This window comes from Lepeophtheirus salmonis, chromosome 5 (genome assembly GCF_016086655.4).
Source record: "Lepeophtheirus salmonis chromosome 5, UVic_Lsal_1.4, whole genome shotgun sequence".
Classification (NCBI taxonomy): domain Eukaryota; kingdom Metazoa; phylum Arthropoda; class Copepoda; order Siphonostomatoida; family Caligidae; genus Lepeophtheirus; species Lepeophtheirus salmonis.
This window is the reverse complement of record NC_052135.2, coordinates 20,810,748-20,830,642: the sequence shown is the minus strand read 5'-3', so window position 1 is coordinate 20,830,642 and position 19,895 is coordinate 20,810,748. Positions and strand designations below refer to the sequence as shown.

At 31.5% G+C, this 19,895-nt stretch overlaps 2 protein-coding genes and 1 long non-coding RNA gene across 7 annotated transcripts; 1 reads left to right on the top strand and 2 right to left on the bottom strand.

Annotated features, from left to right (window-relative positions):
• Nucleotides 1-2,069: 2,069 nt before the first annotated feature.
• On the bottom strand, nt 2,070-2,565 carry LOC139905369 (uncharacterized). Its single transcript, XR_011780041.1, has 2 exons — nt 2,425-2,565; nt 2,070-2,197 (listed from the first exon to the last, which is right to left on the bottom strand). It is a non-coding gene; the product is annotated as an uncharacterized lncRNA (long non-coding RNA).
• On the top strand, nt 2,464-11,610 carry LOC121118313 (uncharacterized). 3 transcript variants are annotated; one of them, XM_040712887.2, is made up of 7 exons: nt 2,464-2,593; nt 2,648-2,701; nt 3,242-3,527; nt 3,610-4,524; nt 4,580-4,828; nt 5,446-5,960; nt 10,988-11,610. In XM_040712887.2, exons 1-7 carry the CDS (start codon nt 2,521-2,523, stop codon nt 11,377-11,379), a joined length of 2,484 nt encoding a protein of 827 aa, XP_040568821.2. In that variant the 5' UTR covers nt 2,464-2,520; the 3' UTR covers nt 11,380-11,610. The 3 variants fall into 3 exon arrangements, with proteins under 3 accessions (XP_040568821.2, XP_071744457.1, XP_071744458.1); XM_071888356.1 differs by having other exon boundaries at nt 2,521-2,701; XM_071888357.1 differs by lacking the exons at nt 2,464-2,593; nt 2,648-2,701 and adding an exon at nt 2,849-3,185.
• LOC121118315 (uncharacterized) lies at nt 11,509-18,022 on the bottom strand. Of its 3 annotated transcripts, none has more exons than XM_071888358.1 (8): nt 17,142-17,514; nt 16,993-17,065; nt 15,456-15,544; nt 13,238-13,435; nt 13,041-13,169; nt 12,240-12,411; nt 11,941-12,065; nt 11,509-11,874 (listed from the first exon to the last, which is right to left on the bottom strand). In XM_071888358.1, exons 2-8 carry the CDS (start codon nt 17,058-17,060, stop codon nt 11,750-11,752), a joined length of 906 nt encoding a protein of 301 aa, XP_071744459.1. In that variant the 5' UTR covers nt 17,061-17,065; nt 17,142-17,514; the 3' UTR covers nt 11,509-11,749. The 3 variants fall into 3 exon arrangements, with proteins under 3 accessions (XP_071744459.1, XP_040568825.1, XP_040568824.1); XM_040712891.2 differs by lacking the exons at nt 16,993-17,065; nt 17,142-17,514 and adding exons at nt 15,804-15,982; nt 16,038-16,223; XM_040712890.2 differs by having other exon boundaries at nt 16,993-18,022.
• Between the last annotated feature and the right edge of the window lie 1,873 nt (nt 18,023-19,895).

Here is a 19,895-nt window from a genome sequence, read left to right as displayed (position 1 = left end):
TAGGTAACGACGTGATTTATATATTGTACAATCATTATAATTGAGATAGTCGTAAATATTATGCGTAACAAAATAATTACTTGGATTGTATCGCTCCTTAATATCGGATTTAAAATTGGTCCATTCCTATATAGTCCCTGTTATCGATCGTTAAAAAACGTTTCAAATCTTAAATCTGCTCCTTAAAAGCTTTCATTTTCCCCAATATTAGAGTAAAGTATCTCAGTTTACCATTTCAATTAGTTTGGTATAACTTTCAGTATCTGTAAAACACGTAAATCTTTTGCCATTGTTATGTACTTAGGCCTGATTAAATCGAAATTAGGCTTATTAAAATGATAGAGTTTATCATGACGTTACCGTTAGATATCTGCTATGACGTCATTTATGAAAGATTGTTATATGTACCAGCTATTGCGTCCGATTCGGACGTAGCTCTAAAATTTAGGACGGATCATCAAAATCCAATACATCCCTAATAGATACTTATCACTTTGTCAGGATGTGATTTGTATTGTATATCCCAACCTTTCTTCCAAAAAGAACAGATCTAGGGTCGTTACTTGATAATTTTGATAGAATATATTAGGAAGAATATATTTATTTTAAATTGTGATAAAAAATCAAAATTTTGATAACATACTTCTATTTTTGACAAAAAAACGTTACATTCGACAAATTTGAGAACAATATATTTAATCAAAGGGTAGTATTCGCGAGACCGTTGATAGTCAATTGGAATTTACCTAATTATATCAAACAGTAGAGCATTTTCATGTGACACAGTGTTAATGTAGGTCATCTTGGAGGATAAATCTAACGGAAATTTGTTACACATGATTTGATGTTTATTGTATTTCTCTACCTTTCCTTCAAAAAAGAAAAAAAAGGCCCAAAATTAGTTTGTAGTTAGACAATGTCACCAACTGTTGGACAATTATATATTTAATAGTAAGAACTAGTACTAATATCTTGCAGATTACCTACATATACTTTTTTTAAATGTATGCTCACGAGAATTTAGACAATTTTCACAACCCTAGTCATTATCAAAAAGTTGATCAAATATCCTGAGAATGCTGTCATTGAGGTTTGAACAAGGTTTAGGCCCAGAGTCCAGACTGTAATAGAGATTAACTATCAAACTACAATAACTATAGACTATCAAACCGAGTATTTTTGCATGCACACCCTATAAAGGATCAATTTATTATTAACTTTAAGATTTATGTAAGGAATAACTAATAAATAATTGCTTGGATGACTATGGATAACTTGTTAAGAAGTGACAATCTTCACTTACTTAGAAACGTAGGTTATTATTATTATGTTAGTAGATGATTCAGTCTGGTATTCTTTATTATAGCTATTTTTTATTATTCACAGCGTTTACACTGAGATAATTGTTCCACACACAGTGGTAGCCTGTTTCACTATGGTCTATGAACCACTGGATTCCTTGCGGCTATTATTATGAATGGTATGGACGTTATGGTATGAAAGGAACGGAGAAAAAAAATAGTCAAAAAAGAGTGCGCTTCAAGTTGCGCCAACCGCTTATTGAGCCAAGAACTCCGTTCCTTTAGTCAACGGTCGACTCAAGTGTCGTCCACACTGAAAACATGTGATTTGTTATTCCTTGTGAGCATTTAATATTTAATTATTATACATATAAGTAATTATTATATTACTGAATTTAGTTTTATAATAATTAGTGATTTTTAAAGTTATTATTTGTGGCTCTTGAAAATTTTATAGGGTTGAGTTTTTTATATCAACTTTGAAAGCATCTTTTAAATCTGTATACAACCATTAAATTATAATTTATTTATTTTCATCGTTTTATTATTATTTTTCTCGATTAATCCTCCTCAACTTACGGAAATTCATTAGAATTTATTGATTTGAATCAAAGAATTTTATACCAAATAATACACGGAGCAAACATGGGCACCCAGTTCTCAAAAATAAAAGTAACTCAACGAGTTGAGTATGAAGGAAAAGTCCTACATTTTAAAGAGGATTACTATGGACGAGGACAAGGATCTTTTTCAGATGAAGAAGAAGAGGATGATGAAGAGATCTACACTCGGAGATCACATCATAGTGGGATAATTTCGGGGCATGAACTTATGTCGTATACGTTCCTGGGAGGACAAGCTTGTCGTCCAAGGAGGAGTGTTCGAAGAAGACATCGCTATAAGGGATTTGTTCATTTTAATATCATAAAATGAAATTACTGTAAATTTGTCGATGATTCCTCATTACGAAATGGATCATCGACGGCCATGAAAATCTATTTGATATAAAACGTCTGTGTTAAATGACAATTATTATTTCTATTTTATTTTTATTAAATGATGGAATCATAAACGAAGGTTTTATGATATTAAAATGATCCTGGATATTGTCGACTTTTTATACAATAAATAGGTTACAAAGGAAATCCTTGCGTCTAAGAAAGAACGACGAAAGAAATCCTTCGAAGATGAAGTTGTGGATAAAAAGAAGTATTTAGACATGGGATATTGTTCCTCACACGATTCCTCCACTGGAAGTACGTCTTCTAGACCTGAATCAGAGCTGGACTCAGGTATTTCAATCAATTATGAGCATGAACCCAGATTGCATCTCATCAGGCCTCTAGGAAGTAACACTGTGAGTGAGAGTCACCTCTATGAAATCCCATCCATTCAGGAAGGTAAGCAAATCATTCGCTTTTTGTTTCTTTTTTTTTTTTTTTTTTTTGCTTATTCGTCTGCTGTTGTTGGTGTTAGTCCATCTGTGACAAAGATCGTATTTTAACTTTCAAAAATAAATAAAAAACACACATACTATAATTTGAAATAGTCGAGATGTGTGCATGCATATCTGACTATTATATGTGTCTACTAGAAAATTATGATTTTTTCCACTTGCAATAGAGTGTACAAAGCTCCTCTTCTTCCATGAGAAAATTACCTTTATACGTAACGGCACAAATAATATCTATATATACATATAATATGTTATATGTATCTTCAATACCTCTTTTTCGCATTTCAACCATGTTGTAAAACCAGTATGATTTTAGAAAACGAATGCTGTGCATTTCAATTCCATCATATGAATGGGGGCAAAGGAGTTTTATTAAATTATGATTTTGTCTTTCCTTTTATTAATATTGACACTCTTCGTATTTTTATGTACGTATTATCATAGTAAATAAAATGTATATTTTATTTTGTGCCTTTCTGAATAGATGCAACTTCCCTATCGACGGAGGCTCTAACATTCAAGGATGGGGATTTCATCAAAGTTGAAGTCCTGCAGGAAGATGAAAAAGAAGAAAACTACACATGTGAGCCCTTGGATGTAGAAGAATCGGTCGATGGAAAACAGACGGAGGAAGAGGAAGAAAAAGTTGAAATGACTGAAGAAATGACGGATATTCTCAAGAGGTACTATCGAGATAACTTCTGTGATTGGTTTCAACCCGGGACTATTGTGGATGGCAATAAAACATCTCAGTCATTGGCGGTTTATAGGTACATCCTATGTCGTTTCAAAATCTTATATTTTGTATGCCCTTGAAAATATTAACAATAAGTTTGTATTTGTACTTTTCAGACGATCCTCCAGGAAGAAAAGTCTGCATCAAAAGTTAGTACTCTCCCAATACGCATCCTCCCCATCATCTAAACAGACCAAGGGTTTTTCATCAGCTATTAAGCTAGATATGGACGATAGAGCAAAAATGATCCAATATTTTTCCACAAAGGAAAATGGAAAAAGTTCCAAGGAAATGTCCGTTAAAATTGAAGATATGTTTGTCGGAGCTCGTTGCTGGAGTCTTCCAAGACCAGGACCATCAGTTCCGACCATTATAACAGTTCAAGCTCCAGCTGGAATTGGCAAAAGCTCTATGTTAAAATATATGTGCATGAAATGGGGATGTCAAGAGTTGTGGAATTCTAATTTTGATGTGATTGCTTTTGTGGAATGTAGAACTCTTAATCGTCTTGGTCCTCTCACAGGAAAGGAATTTTTGAAGAAAATTCTCTTAGATCCTGTGAAGGACCTTCGTAACAAATATGGTGTGAATGAGTTTGAAAAGGAAACGGAAGGAGATGAAGAAACTAAAAGTGAAGGTTTTGATTCCTTTTTTCAAGAGTTAGCATTGAAGGCAGCTACCGGCCGAGTTTTACTACTTTTAGATGGATTAGATGAAGTGCATGGGGTTGCTAATCTAAATAATATTCCCTTAGGAACAATTGTTCATAATGGGAGAAATGGAACCAAGGAAATCTCCAGCTCACGGAAACACTCGCATTATTATTATGACATTAAATTAACTCCTTTGGAATTCACACAGCTTTTGTTGACAGGATCAATATTAGGCGGATGTCATGTCATTGTTACTTCAAGACCACATACGCTTAGCCATCTTCAGGCTTCGAAATGGTTCCTATCCTTACAAAAGAGATTGGTATCTCTGGATATTCAAGGATTAAGTGACGAAGGAGTACAATCTTTCATTCATAGGTATATATGTACCTAAATATTTATTAGATTTACAGCTCTTATAAACCAATTATAGTTATGTAGACGCAAGACAGCAATATATGGATAGAATTTCGCTAAGTGAGGATGAAAGGCCTTGTTCGAGCCAATGCCCTTGCCAACGGTTACATGATTCTGCACGATCGGATCCTTATATATTTTCTTTAGCGACCAATCCGTTTTATCTTTGGTTAATTTGTACCATCTTTTCTGAAACTGGAGAAGAATTCGTACCTAAAACACTAACACAGTTATATACATGGGTAATGCTTGTCTTTGCTCATAGGTATGAATACATGATCAATTATAATTCCATGCAGCAGCATTTTTGCATGCAGGCTGAAAATTAAATTTATCATTGTTATTAAAGCCGTAGAGAACAAAAATGACCATTAAAACTTTCAACATCTAAATGTTTGGCCTTTAAAGTCTTTTTAAAAAAATTAAGTTTTAAGGGTATAGCTAAGATTCAGTGTCATACTTTGATATGATAGAACTATATAAATGAAAATCAAAGTAAATAACAAATTGATACAAACATTCTGCAATTGAAAAAATAATTATTTATTACTAATTAATATGTACATTTTTTATTAATTAGTAATAAATAATTCTTTTTTCAAGTGTTGTATCAATTTCTTATTTACTTTGATTTTCATCTATATAGTCTATCAATCATGTCGAAATATAGCACTTTTTCGTAGCTATACCCTTAAAACGTGATTTTTTTTTAAAAGGCTATATATATTGAAAGTGTTTCTTTTTTCGTGTTCTACGGCTCAAATAACAATAGTAATTGTGGGTTTCAGTCTGCAGGTATTCCAAGACCTTAATTTTGTTCATAGTGATATAATTAATACATTATTTTGAGTATATGTACTTCATCCATTCCTTTCGTTATAGATGGCAAAACACAAGTCTACAGCTTACATCCATGTTGGAAGAAGAAACAGTTTCCTTCCTCCTTGGATTTGCACGACTCTGTTATCACTTAGTTCGAACTGGAAACATCAAAATGTCTGCTCGACTCGTTAAAAACGAAACAGAATACAGACTTTTCTTTCCAGATCTTGGAAATGACGTGAGTATTGATCAAGAGCGAGCAGAGACATTTGGACTCATGACTGTGAGTCAGAATAAAAATGATCTTGAGTGTGAATTCCGTCATTTATCGCTGGCAGAGTATTTAACTGCTCTGCATGTTCATGTGACGGGAGATTCCCTCCAAGGATTTCCAAGAGATCGTAAGGAGTTGATTCTTCAGTACCTTAGTGGTCTAGCCTCATCTTCTACAGTAAAAGATCAAATAGTTGTGCAAGAGTTTTTACTTGCATTGGGATCATCCCATGAAATCAAAGACCCACTCTCCTATCTGAAAATTGTGCAAAAAATGAAGGGCGAATGGTATAATCAACAAGGTGAGGGATCATAATTATAATTAATAATTATCCTAGATATTTTTTGTATATACATCATTGATTATAAAAAGAAAGTTATCTGCTTTCAAACAACATAATAACCACACTATAAATATACCAAGGGATAAATAGTTGTACGTAGTTCTTATAAATTATATTGACTTCATTCGACTTTCTATTACAATCGTGACGGAATTTAATATGTAATAAAGCCAAAGTCCACATTTATTTACATATTGCTGAGTGAAGTGTAATTTTGATATTAATGAACTACTAAATAGACCTCATTGAATATTGCAATGGACAGTAGTTTGATCAGAGACAAAAAAAACAAAATAAGATGACAGTAATCAGCAATGATGAAATAAAAAATGTTATAATGGAATAGTCTTTTTGTAGTTGCAACTTGGAAAGGGTTTTTTGAATTTACCATAGCTGTAACTCGGAGTAGAATTGAGGATCGACGTTGTTGTAATTCCTGTCTATATCATTACTGTATGCAGAGTGGGATTTGTGTTAATTTCCCTCATCTCATAGCTGTTTGCAGATAATTTAATGGAGCGTCATTACAAATAAGCTTCTCTCCTCACAAACATTCCTCGAGTTGTCACGGTTAATTTTCGGGGTTTTTTTTTATTTTATTTTTTTTAATATACTGACCTTTCATACTACTTAAATATATGAATATTGCAATGGACTTTATCTCCATCCGAAACACACAAAAAAAAACAATGTAAAAAAACGAGAATCAGTCATGATTTGAGATGCGAATATTGGCTAAATTGAGGTGAGCGTTCAATTTATAAAAAAGTATATATTGATACTAGCAAAATAAGAACGCTTTGTTATTAATCATTCATCTCTGTTTGAAAATTATATCGTATTAACAAGCAAAGAGCACCTTAGTTTATGGCCATCTCTGTCATCAGATTTGTCGTCCCTTAAAGTTACCGTATTTGATATGAAATTCTCTCAGGCGGAGTTTCGATGCTCAGCTCAATTTAGTAAACATTCACATCGCTGATCATGATCCATCAATTAAGTGAGAAAGGACAGATATTCGGCAAGAAAATAATATTGTGGGGCTGTTAACCCAAAAGCAAGCTTCCTAAAAAATTAAGTATTGATTTGTATTATTCAACTTTTTACCTTCTATTTCTGTTATCAAAAAATTCTAATTAATATTTTGAAGGCACCACAACTGGCACTTAAATATTATCAAAATTCCTTCCTATAATTTCTTTTTGAAAGGCCAAATAAAGTCCAATAAATCAAATAAATATTTTAAACTATATTTAACATTATTGGGTATTTGAATATAAAGCCCATAACTGACCAAAGTATTTTCATCAAATATTTGTCTGTATACATTTATGAAGTAAAAAAATTATTTGGAAATGTTTTTTTGTTTGTTTTTTCATATTTATTAAAATTGTTATGTGTTGACGCACCACTTATTTGAACTTAAAAAATAATATTTATATACAAACCTGCGTATAAAATTTTCAAATAAAAATCTCAGAATATAATAATCAAACCTTAACTATTTAATTTTTAAGATCCTTCAATCACGTTTGCTCTTTTGATCAGTTTTATTACCTACTTTCTGGGCACTATCGCACAACAGACTTAATTTATCACTAACCATAATTGAACAATTTACACAATAACTATATTATGGTAATGACTTTTTTATAACCTCATACTATTCTTGGGTCATTTTTGGATTAGTTCTAATTCGAATTTGAATAAAATTTAAATTTTAAAGTGATTTGAGAAAAAACGTCATGTATTAAAGGTTTTTAGTGTGTGTGAACATTTCTCAACAATTATTGAATAATAATTCCATAGTTGGGGAGGATTGGTACAGAATTGGCTAACTACCAACTGATTTTGAGCCTTTTCCCCCAAGTTTATTTTCGTATGAAATGTTCATAGTACAAAAAAGGTTACAATGTGAGAGTCTATGTTGAAAATGCTCAAAAAATAAGAAAGACAAAAATCTTTTTTTTTTTTTTTTTTTTTTTTAAAAAGAATTAAAATTTATTAAAAAGAAAAAAAATTGTTAATCACATAATGTTATCATTATTGAACTACCTTATCATAAAAAATAATGTATGCAAATAGTATTGCCTTTAGTTCACCACGTAATTGCTTCTCTATCGATGCGTAATAAGAGCTATAATGAATTTATTATTTGATTAACTCTATTAAGAGTCTTTTAAATTTTATTTTATGAGCAGTTAAGCTATATAAATATTATGTTTTATAATTCATATGTAGCCTAGTCCGATTAATTCAAATCAGACTTTTCAACATATGTTTACATATTGTATGTATATTATAAATATAGGATTAGGTAAGGCAGGCCCGTAGATATGAACGTGACGTCATTCACTATTAATCGAAAGAAATACATTAAATATTCACATGGAATATTATATTATATTATATATATTGGAATGAATGGTTGAGTTCCTTATGACGTGATGACGTCATAAGGAACGACTTGTTACTTACAGTTAAAGCGAGCGCACTTACAAAAGAAAGGAGGGAGTGTGCTTTTCACGAATGAAGTAATAAAGGAGGAAAGCATTGAAAACATGAGACAGTAATGATTAGAAATAGTAGATCTTCATTATTGTTATATCTACTGTCGTGCTGTCATATTCATGGTAAAGAATATGCAGAGGTTGCTGTCATTGATCATATGGACATCTTGTTTCCATTCCATGTCATTTTTTCAAATCCCAAGAATTACCTTGGCACAACTAGTGTCACTCAAGGATGGAGATGAGGCTATAAATAACCTCAAGGACGATGGGGATAAGATTAGTGCCTTCTATGTGTCCGAACTTGGCTCCGAATTTAATTTAACGGATTTTCGAAATAAGGCACCATCTTGCATCGGCGAAAATCCAGATTTACCTACTCTTACCCTTAAAGATGGTTCGTCTCGGAAAACATTTGCTACGACAGACTCTGAATTGTATCCTGTCTGCATGGGCAAGACCATGATTCCTTTGGTGGATGCTTATGATCGTATTGAAGCAGCGGTTATTCAAGTTATCCAATTAATTCTAAATGGAGATTCAACAGGCTTTTCCTCTGAGACACGTGGAGAGAAATTTATTCTTCCTCTTGAAGAGTCCCCTGTTAAGGATCATATCCATGTTTATATGAAAAACAAGGATTCTCACTTGGAAACGATAGATTCAATTGTTCCATTTCATGTTGATAATGGCCTATTTCTTATTCTTACTCCATTTCCAGGACATGGCATTCAATTGAAGAGTTCAAAAGGGACGGAATGGAATACACACGAGGCGGAGTCTTCTGATTTGGTAGTACTGATTTGTCGTGGCTTGACAGATTGGTTTTTACAAAAAAATAAGGCTGCTAAACGCAAATTATTTCCAGCTCCTCATGCTGTCCCTCCTTTTAAATCGCCAGTAATAGGCAATCGGAGTGTATATGCTCGAATGAAAGTTGTTCCCATGGATGCTCTACCATGGATTGGTGGTCAGCCTAGAGGGAATAAACCGTTTAAGTACGTTTTTGAGAACAGTGATCATCATGAAAATTCGGAAAGTATATGCTCAATTAATCTGGATCAAGAAGAAGAAGAGTCCGGCCGCAATTCCTGGCTACGAATGATGGATCGCCAATGTGCAGCTGGTGAAGCATATTGTTGGATGTCTTGTCGCCCTTTTCGATCGGAATGTTCAAGCTTAGAAGAGTCTATATGTTATAGTACCATTCGTAATTTGTCGTGTAGTACTCAGATCAATGGGCTCCCAATGGATCAAAGCTGCAAATGGGAGTGTCAGAAGGATGTAGTTCGGAGTCATCATAAGGCCATTTCTGAAACACCGAGTTCTTATTGTTATGGAGAAATGGATATGTACATGACTGGATTTGAAGTTCAAGGGAGTGCTAACGGTGCACATCTATGTATAATTTTATTTATAGAAGCATGGACCTTGGACTCTCGGCTCAAATTTGCCTTTGGTTGTATTGGTGTATTTCTTTTAGGATTTAGTATTGAGGCATTAATTGCATTAAGGAGAAAAATATCTTCCAATTGTCGGAGAATTCTTACATTTACAGGAACAAGTCGTAAAGCGAAAAAGGCACTTCTTATATCTTCTTTCGGTCTCAATTTAGCCTTAGGTTATTTGGCAATGTTAGTTGCTATGACATATTCTGTTGAACTATTTTGTTGTGTTCTTTTTGGTCTCATATGTGGTCACGCATTCTTCAACGTCAATAGTGGAATTATATCCGAAAGTATAGATCCATGCTGTGCTGGAGGCGTAGAAAATAACTATCAGAGAGAGGGTATCAGTAGTGGAAACTCTTATCAATTTAACAGAGCTCCTTGTGAAGAGATTGGGGGGACATCAATAAACGTCACCACTAACTCTGATGATGATGCTGGAAGTATAATACCCTGCTGCTCAGAAAGGCAATCCATTTTACAAGGATCAAATGACAATCCAAGGAACTTAGTTGTTTAAAATTAACATAATTTTAATATATTTTTAAACATACTGTGATAGTGCTACTTAAATGAAAGAAAATGCATTCAGTTGAACGGCTTACCGGAAATTGTGCAATCCCACTTTATTATACAACATTTTTTATTTATATAAAATGATTAGGTTATAGTGCAGATTTTGAAAAGGAATGGACGAGCATTTCTTAGCAATTGATTTTAGTTAACGCTGCTATTTGTTTAAGCTTGATGTTATAATTTACGACTCAATTATTTCGTGCATCCCATTTAGTTGAATTAATATATCAATTTGCTACTCACGGGTTATAATTGAATAAAGTATACTATTATTATAAATTATTTTAAAAAAATAACTTGAAAATTTTTCTATATAATTTATGATCGACTCGATTTTCCTGTTTATTTAATAAATTTCGTAATAACTAACAATTAAATTCTCTAATTTTAAGCGTGTATTCAATTGCATTTATTATATGTATTGTATATCCTATCATCTTTATGAATTTAGGTCTTCAAAAACAGCTTCTATTTATGCGTTGCGCCTTTGAATCGCGTCATCAAGAGATTGACATATACCCATTTCCTGGACTTAAAATAATCAATATTCGAGGCTCTGCACTTTTACCATTAGATTTGATTGTCATTACTCATTTTGTGAGTAATTTATCGGACAATAATCGACTGTTGGAGCTCTCACTTCGTGATTATCCAATTGAAGAGGCTGGACTTTGCATAATTTTACCTTGTCTTCCTCTTATTCGAACAGTCACATTCTGTGCTAGAAAGTTAAGTAATCCAGAAATATATAAAAAAATTGCTCGAGTTTGCATTACTCATACAAAAAAATACACGAATTCGAGAGTTGTGGCTATTAGAAATTCCTCACCCTTGTGGATTTGATGATTACGAAGAACCTGATGATAGCCTCGGTGTAGCCTTAAAGCATTTAAGAGATGTTTGTCGTCAAAACAGCGTTAAAATTAATATATAATATTATTTTAGGAAGTATAATAATGGAATCTTTGTCCGTAAGTTCATTAAATGTTTATTTCCATACTAGTATTCTCCAATTATGTTAATGTTAATAAATAAATACTTATATATTTCTTTTTAATATAGTGCTTTACTGAACATTGTTTTTTTCTTCCTTACTACATCAGATGTCAAATCATGATAATATATAAACTTATATAAACTATCGATAGTAAGACAATGGGTTAATACTATAAGCAATTATTTTTTTATTAGCTCTTTTTCTTGTGTGAGTTATTTAGTAAGCTGAGTAATCAGTTAAGATGTATTTGAAATAGAAAATAAATAGAGTTAGAGGTCTAAGGAGAGGTTCCATGGCCGCAAAAACGAAGCTCCAAACATCATAAGTCAATGTATTGACGCCTAAATAGATTATTTAAAAAATAAGCATAAATGAACGTTTAAATTAATTGAAAATAAGTATATCACCTGTATATGGCTCCTCAACGTCACAACAGCCATACAACATTCGAGAAATTTCCTTAAAGTTCAACAAAAATCCAGTTATGATATAAAATATGTTTACTACACTGAGAGTGAGCATCAATCGCCATCTAGAGAAAATTAAGTAAATAAAATGTCACTTAAATGAACAATTAATGATATTTTTAAATATGACTTATTACCAAAAATCAGTTGATATGAAATAATATATGAAGAGTATTAAAAAATGTAGTCATATATTTTGAGTAAATGCTATCATACATATATTTAAATATCCATTTTACCTTTGACTATATTCCTCTCTATCGTAGATCTCTCTTAAAAATGGAGATCCCATAATACAAAGAGAGAACAAGAAACTCATTGAGAAGCTAAAAAGTAAGGATGTCGACATGTAGTATGAAACTACCATAGTGAAACTATCATAAGTTCGGCATTCCTGTTTATAGAGGGCACCTATACAAAAATATATGTATATATAATGAAAAACTTATTTTAAGGTTTGATTAGTATTATTTTCTTTTGGGATTTTTAAATTCTCTAAAATCAATACTACAAACACTCTAATGTAAATTTTAAATTAAGAATTACATATCCGAACAATTGAAATTCTAATTTTTCAAGTTTAAATACATGGAAGTAACATTTGAAACAAAATTCAATTTTAGGACAAAATCAATCAAAATTTACAAGGAATTAAATTTTCATTTCAAATTTATCAATTTATAATTCTTACATTTTGACAAGGAATTTTGCCGGTACTTTGCAAAAGATTAATAATAATTATCTGTTGATAGAAATTGACGATTATAATTATTCGAATTATACAAATATATTCCAGACTCAATGTTGAGTATTCTATATTGTTTTTGGGTTGACGGACCACATATATAAATTTAATCAAAGTATTTTCAAAAAACTAAATAATTTCATTTTCACTGTAAAGGTTGAATGATTTTCTAGTATATAAACTTCCGCATAATTATTTTTGAATTTAACAGCAAGCTGAATAATCAAGCGCACAGTATTACCAAGTTTATTTTTATTAATTTAAATTCATTAAAAATACTAAAGCATAAAATTACCCGGGGCATCATCTTTGTAAATATCACTATAAACAGTCGCTGGGATTGCAAATAAAAGGGATATGAGGACTGCTAATCCAATAGAGACCATATAAATAATCTTCTTATACTTGTAATTATCCATGACTCCTATTTAATGAATAAATAATTAATTAAGGTTAGTCCTTTATATATTAATAAATTATATTTATAAAAACCTGCGTATTTTAACGAAACATAGGCACAAATGAGAACAAGGAGACCAGGTATGATCATATCATGAAATGTGAAGTAATATATGTAAAACTGACAGTAACTTAGGCTTTGATTCCAATAAAAATTAATGTAATTTTCCACAAAGAAGGGTGATACAAGCATAGCATAGAATAAATCCAGAATTGCAATGGCAAGTATAGCTGTAAAAAATACACAAGCATACATAAAGATACAAAAACATTAGTAATATTAGGGTTGTAAATCTTAAACATTTTTTAGTGTGCAAGATTTTCTTTTTGTTGTTGGCAACCTGAACAGTGTTTATTTTTTAAATCCTAATTCTTGAAAAGAGAATGTCAAAGTATAAAGGGTAAGCCCAACGCATGCGTGTGCGTGTGTCTGTGCTCATTATGACGGATAGTAACCCTGATTATTTGTTTGGGTGTTTTATAATTATGAGTCCATATTGGACATAGAGTATAATGGAGGATCGAAAACGGAATCATTCTCTTGCCTATGTCCTTACTTGATACGCATTGGTTTTTTTCATTCATCTTACAGCTGCTCCCAGCTGATAGTCATGAAACATCACAACTAGTTTTTTTATTTACTCTCAATCTCAATTGTCAAATAAGAAAGGAAAATTTTGAAAAAAAATCAACATATAGTAGCAGGCTTGTGAATGGAACGCAAAATTGAACGGCATCAAAAAGATATTACGGTCAATTAAAGGCATTTAATTCAAATTTCTGGGATGAATTGAAATACCCGAGTGTGTTAACTGTAGCTTAAAAACTTCGTTTTATCTTACTTAATTTGGCCCAATATTGTTTTAGAAATATAGAATTTATTAATTTCCTAATTCTATAAATATGGGGGTGAATTTATACTACTTTAAGTACATTTAGTAGTGCCTCCAAAGGATTAATCAGAATCATTTGTTTATTGAAATGAACTATAATTTGAGGATAATGTATTCTATGTTCAATTTTGAGAATAATTATTCCAGCTTCTTTTTGGGTTGACGTGCTACAAATATGCAATTTTATTACAAAGACTCAGTAATACCAAGAATTGGTCATAAGTTATATATAATAGATTTTAATAATTAATTATGACTTAATTCATCTATATTTACATTTGGTATTAAGAGAAGATCGATATGAATCACAACGGACATAGCTATTCTACTTCTGTGGAAATAAAATATTGTTATTTTTAGTCGGCTATTGGTATTTCGAACTTTAGTTTGATTAATTTTTTTATGACTCCCATAGAAATTTTAGACAACAAAAAAAAAAGCTGTGGCGCTCCAGATACACATGAAAGCGTTCTCGTTTTTCAACATTCAATTTAATTTAGCAATCTTATTTGGAGTATCTGACTTTATTATGTCTCAAAAACTTGTACAGCTTCATTTAACAAACGCGCTTGAGTATGTATGTATAATGTACAAGCCTGCTCCTACCTTATAATTGGAACTCTGAACGGAACACAACGAAAATAATGGCTGAAGAAAAAATAGAAAAATTGAATGGAACGCCAAAATAGAGAAATGCTTACAAGCCTGTATGGTAGCTATCATAGAAAATGGTTATAGCTCTATGGTAGCTATCCTACTGTATTTTCATGTTGTCAACTGTCAATAATTATTTAGATAATAGTTATTGATTGTTATTTACATTGAATTGATAATATTATCAATCATATAGTATGAAATGACACAAATTCTAAACAAAGGTCCTTGATTGATATAAATTAATATTAAAATCCAAATCTTGTGTAATTTTTAAGTTCCTAATACGTAGACCGCTTCTTTAAATCATATAAGAGTCATCTTATGAAAATTCATTGAAACAGCTGAGAGGAAAATATAATGTATCTTTGTTGATTCCAAAAAACGAGCCGTGCGTCATAACAGCTAATCTGCTCTCCTTTCAAACATACTTATAACTGTCAGAGTTACCATGTTGATTTTTTTTACATATAAAAAATGCTTATGATTTACAACCCTAGGTATAAGCAGACTTTGTCTCAATGATTTTTCTTGAGGGGATAAAATATTAGAGAGAAAATATCATTTTTTAAGGTGGTTAAATATTATAAATTTTGTCTTATCCCCAAAACATACAAATATTCATTTTTCTGACTGATATATGACATTTCTCCCCTCGTAACGGGCTAGGGTATAATTAAAAATATGCATTTTTATTTTAATACCCTTGTTAACAGCTGAAGAGATGTTTCTTCTTAGGAGGAGAATAAGTATTAAAGCCAAATTAAGAATGATGGTAAGAGCCACAACGAGCCTGAAAAGAATAGAAAATTACTGCATATTATTAAATTGAAGATGAAATAGGATATAATTAGATGGACTTTTTAAAAAATGAAGGTATCTCTTCATAAGTAGCTTATATGATTTTTTCATTTATATATGTACATATTATGTAGGTTTTTTTTTTTTTTTTTTAAATATCGTTTCTTATTACAAATAGATTATGTAATAACTTGGCAAATAACATATTATAAATTGTATGAGTATTGTCTAAAAACACTTTTTATGCTTACATTAATCATGAATATCATCATCCATCCGTGATTCTATATCGCTTAAAGTACTCCATTAATACATATTTTAAAGAACCTTTACAACATCTTATCACAACGACCCCTGGATTATAATTAGGGGTGTGAACATTGTTGAAATCCTCATTAGCATACATTTAGAGAAAGTATAAATTGCTAACCTGCAAGATATTACTGCACTTATTAATTATTTTTCACTATTTTGGTAATTCAAACCTATTTGCGAGCATAGAGTTTCTATTTTTTTATAGAGATCACTGTCAGCAGATATTCAAAATGTACTCGTATACATATTTTATATACAATGTACATACTATGTATGTTCCAATGAAATTAAATTTATAAACCTATTTATGGATTTTCAAATAATAATTTTAAATACAAGTTAAGGTATGTATACCTATAAATGTAAAACTATTTTGATGAATAGAAGCCGATAAATATAAAATGCATTTACAACACCTAAAACTGGAAAAAATAATGTATGTAAAAAAAACATTATGAAATTTGCTAACAAAATCCCCCTGGTTCCATTTTATTTATTTAATATAAATAAGTACACATTTTATTATTGATACCATTAGCCAGAGTCGAATCCTTCCCACCTATGTAGAAAATCATTCAAAAAATGTCATAACTATATTCGATAGTAGTTGTATTTAAAATATATTTTCATTTCTAAGCTCAAGGTTATTTTCGTATAATTATTTCTTCTGATGAATTAGATGACACAGGGAGTAAACAAATGCTCAGAAATACATACAATAATATATTAATAAAAATGAGTTAGTTATGAATGTGTGAGATGAATATTACATAGAATGGACGGACAGGCATGAGGATGACTCACATTCTTGCTTGAAATAAAAATAGAAGTCTTTGTAATATATGCCTTCCTTACAGGCCGGAATAAATCGAATCGAATGATATTTACAATTAATATATTTATTAAATAATATTAGGTTTAATCTTCTTCAACAAATAAATTCAATTGACTTATTTTTGTGGTGATTTATTAATTTTCTAAATGTTATTATCTAATAAAAATGATAATTAACAATTGAATTATGAAACAAACAACATCTGTTTCCATTTTTAAGACTGTAAAGCTACTCATTTCCGAGGGTTCCTTTATTTCAAAGTATGCAATAAGGATAAATTTGTAAATTACCATGTGATGACTTCCCACGCATAGCGTTGGCCACTCTCATCTTCCGGCTCTGGTTGTATAATATCCATAGTATCTTCCGTTGACATATTTGTAGTTTAGCTTATTTAGTCTTTTCACAATATTATGTATATAAATTTAGGTTCACTCACACTAGTTCAGTCAGTTCCAAATATATTATACTTTTTAAATATAATTTAAATATAGTCAAACCTCCTGGCTTCTTTCCAAAGAGATAGAAATTCACGGATGAACCATAATCCTCAGCGAATTATCTGTGTAATTAAATGGTAAATAGTCCACAAATGCATTTAAATAAAAAAACTATTGAATCTATTTTTAACACCACTAGGTAAGCGCTAAGTAAGTAAGTAAGTAATACAAGTATAATATACTTAGTTCCTTAGCAATTCAATTCCCTCCTGAATAATAATGATGATACACACTTTCGGCCTTACCCAAGTGAGCGTATATATGTATACACGCACATATACAACAATCAACATATGTAGCTAGCTAGTCACTACTTTAAATAGCATCATTCTCTCACGCGTTTTATTATAGGCACTCACTCCCCCTATGACTTGCTTCCTTGCAAAAATACGTACAGAAGAGTTGTTTTTGCATGTAAATAATTATGTAATATGGTGGATATACAATTATACATACAAGAAAAAGTTTTACCGTCCATGGTGTAGAAATATGGGCGAGCCTAAAAAGTAAAAATATCTACCTATCTGATAAAACTGTCAAAACTGTAGCGTACTCCAAAACGAACCAAAAGTATAAACCCAACATTCTTAGCTCCTTGATCGTAAATATCTTATACTTGCTACTGGATCATTTACATATATTTTGCCAAATAAAAAACAACTTACGTCTAAATTCAGTTCCTTTTATTATGTATCATGTTCTGAATAATATGATAGTTTTTCACATTCATTCATCCACGTTCCGTTAAGCGTTCCAATTATAACTTATAAGTTATAACTAAGGTAGTACAGGCTTGTACAGTATACATACATACACTACCACGCTCGTTAAGTGAAGCTGTACAGTTTTTGAGGCATAAAAAGTTCGGATAAAGTAGTCAAAATTCCCCGTCTCATTTATAGGATTAGAAAATTAATAAATTATATTTCTAAGACAACATTGTTGTATATATGAAGTCAGGTAAATAAAACGGAGTTTTTAAATTACATTTAACACTCGGGTATTACAATTCATCCCAGAAATTTGAATTTCAAATATTGCTTGTCCTTTTATTAATATAAATGATTGGACCTTTGTATATATGATTCGTGTATTATCATACTAATAAATACATTGTATCGAAGATTAATAGAGATACTATTAACCTTGATTGCAGCGAGTAACGTTAATCATAATATGTAACTCAAATATCCACTCAATGTGAAGTACTTAAAATCCATTCCAAAAATTACAGCCAAAAATAAAAAACAAAGGGAGTGAGAATGTGTTTCATTGAGTACAAGATAAATTCAATTATTACTGCGTAAAAGGGACATAAAATTTTTTTACTTATGTACTTTTTAAAATGGTTAATTCACATTTACATTAATATTAATATCAGGGTCGTCTGCAAGGGTGGAGGCTTTAGGTCCCTCACAAATTTCACAAATTACTCATGAATTTGCATAGTCGTGTTTCTAGGATAATTATCCCGTGGAAAAATACACACCTTCAAAAATTACTATGACCTCTTGGAACGGAAGGCTAAAATCTTATATTGGCAATTGTATTATTTCTATGAAGAAATTTCGACTATCACAAACAAATAAATAAAGAGCCAAGATTGTATCAAAAGGACTCTTCGAAATCAAAGAGCCCAATCTTTTCCACCTGTACCGTCTTCCCTTCTGGAGTTACGAGTGGAAAGTGAATGGACATTATCATCAAAAGGGGATCCATTCTTATTTATGATAATGGTCCCTTGTCCATAGCCCGACTCCTTGTTTTTGGTACGTGTTCTGGCCTTGATTATATGTGTAAGGCAAACACCTGGATGATGGATGGGAATTTTTCAATGGCACCCCCAACGTTCCTTACAAGTTTACGTTATGCAAGTTCCTCATGGAGATACATTGGTTAACACAGTATTTGACCTACTTCAAAATAAGACTCAAAACATTTACCAGGAGATTTTTGATGCAGTTTTGAATCATTGTCAAGATCTAAATTTCATGCCTCATCCTGCTACTGTCATCCTGGATTTCGAACAGGCGGCAATCCAAGCCATCAGGTTATGTTTGGGTCCAGAGGTAGAAACACAAGGTTGTTTTTATCATCTGACCCAGAGTACTTGGAGGAAAGTTCAAGAACTGGGTCTCCCAAATACTTATAAGCAAAACCAAGAATTTTGTCAGTTTTGAGGGGAGATAGATTATTTGGCCTTACTCCCAATTGAAGATGTTTCCAATGGTATGGCTTGTCCTTGTGAACAATGTCCACCTAATGCAGAGCCACTACTTTCGTATTTTGATGCAACATACGTGAGTGGTATAAATCGTTTATCTCGTTACCCCCTTACTGCCTGAGGACTAACAACCAGTGTGAAGGATGAAACTGTCGTTTCTTTCATCTCGTTCAACACCATTACCCATCAATTTGGAAATTCATACTGCATTTCAAAAGGAAGATTATCCATCATTCTATGATAAGGAATATGATAGAAAATTATACCATATTTGTCATCAAGGAAAATTACCTTGTGTTGCCTGGCTTCATATTTTGGGCGTTTTTCGCGTATAGCATGGTTTAAATCGGCAATTGTTGATGGTACCGATCACCATTAACGGTTTGATCGGGTTGTCATACTATATGACACCACACTGATCCCAGAATACACACAGCATTGCCTTCTTTCCGAAGCCATCTAGCCTTGT

Coding starts and splice junctions, on each gene's coding strand:
- LOC121118313 (XM_071888356.1), top strand. CDS start 2,521: ATGGGATATTGTTCCTCACACGATTCCTCCACTGGAAGTACGTCTTCT. Junction 2,702..3,241: donor AATCCCATCCATTCAGGAAG/GTAAGCAAATCA, acceptor CTTTCTGAATAG/ATGCAACTTCCCTATCGACG. Junction 5,961..10,987: donor CGAATGGTATAATCAACAAG/GTGAGGGATCAT, acceptor TTATGAATTTAG/GTCTTCAAAAACAGCTTCTA.
- LOC121118315 (XM_040712890.2), bottom strand. CDS start 17,078: ATGTCAACGGAAGATACTATGGATATTATACAACCAGAGCCGGAAGAT. Junction 13,436..15,455: donor CTCTTCAGCTGTTAACAAGG/GTATTAAAATAA, acceptor TATTTTTTACAG/CTATACTTGCCATTGCAATT. Junction 12,412..13,040: donor TTACAAAGATGATGCCCCGG/GTAATTTTATGC, acceptor ATTTTTGTATAG/GTGCCCTCTATAAACAGGAA.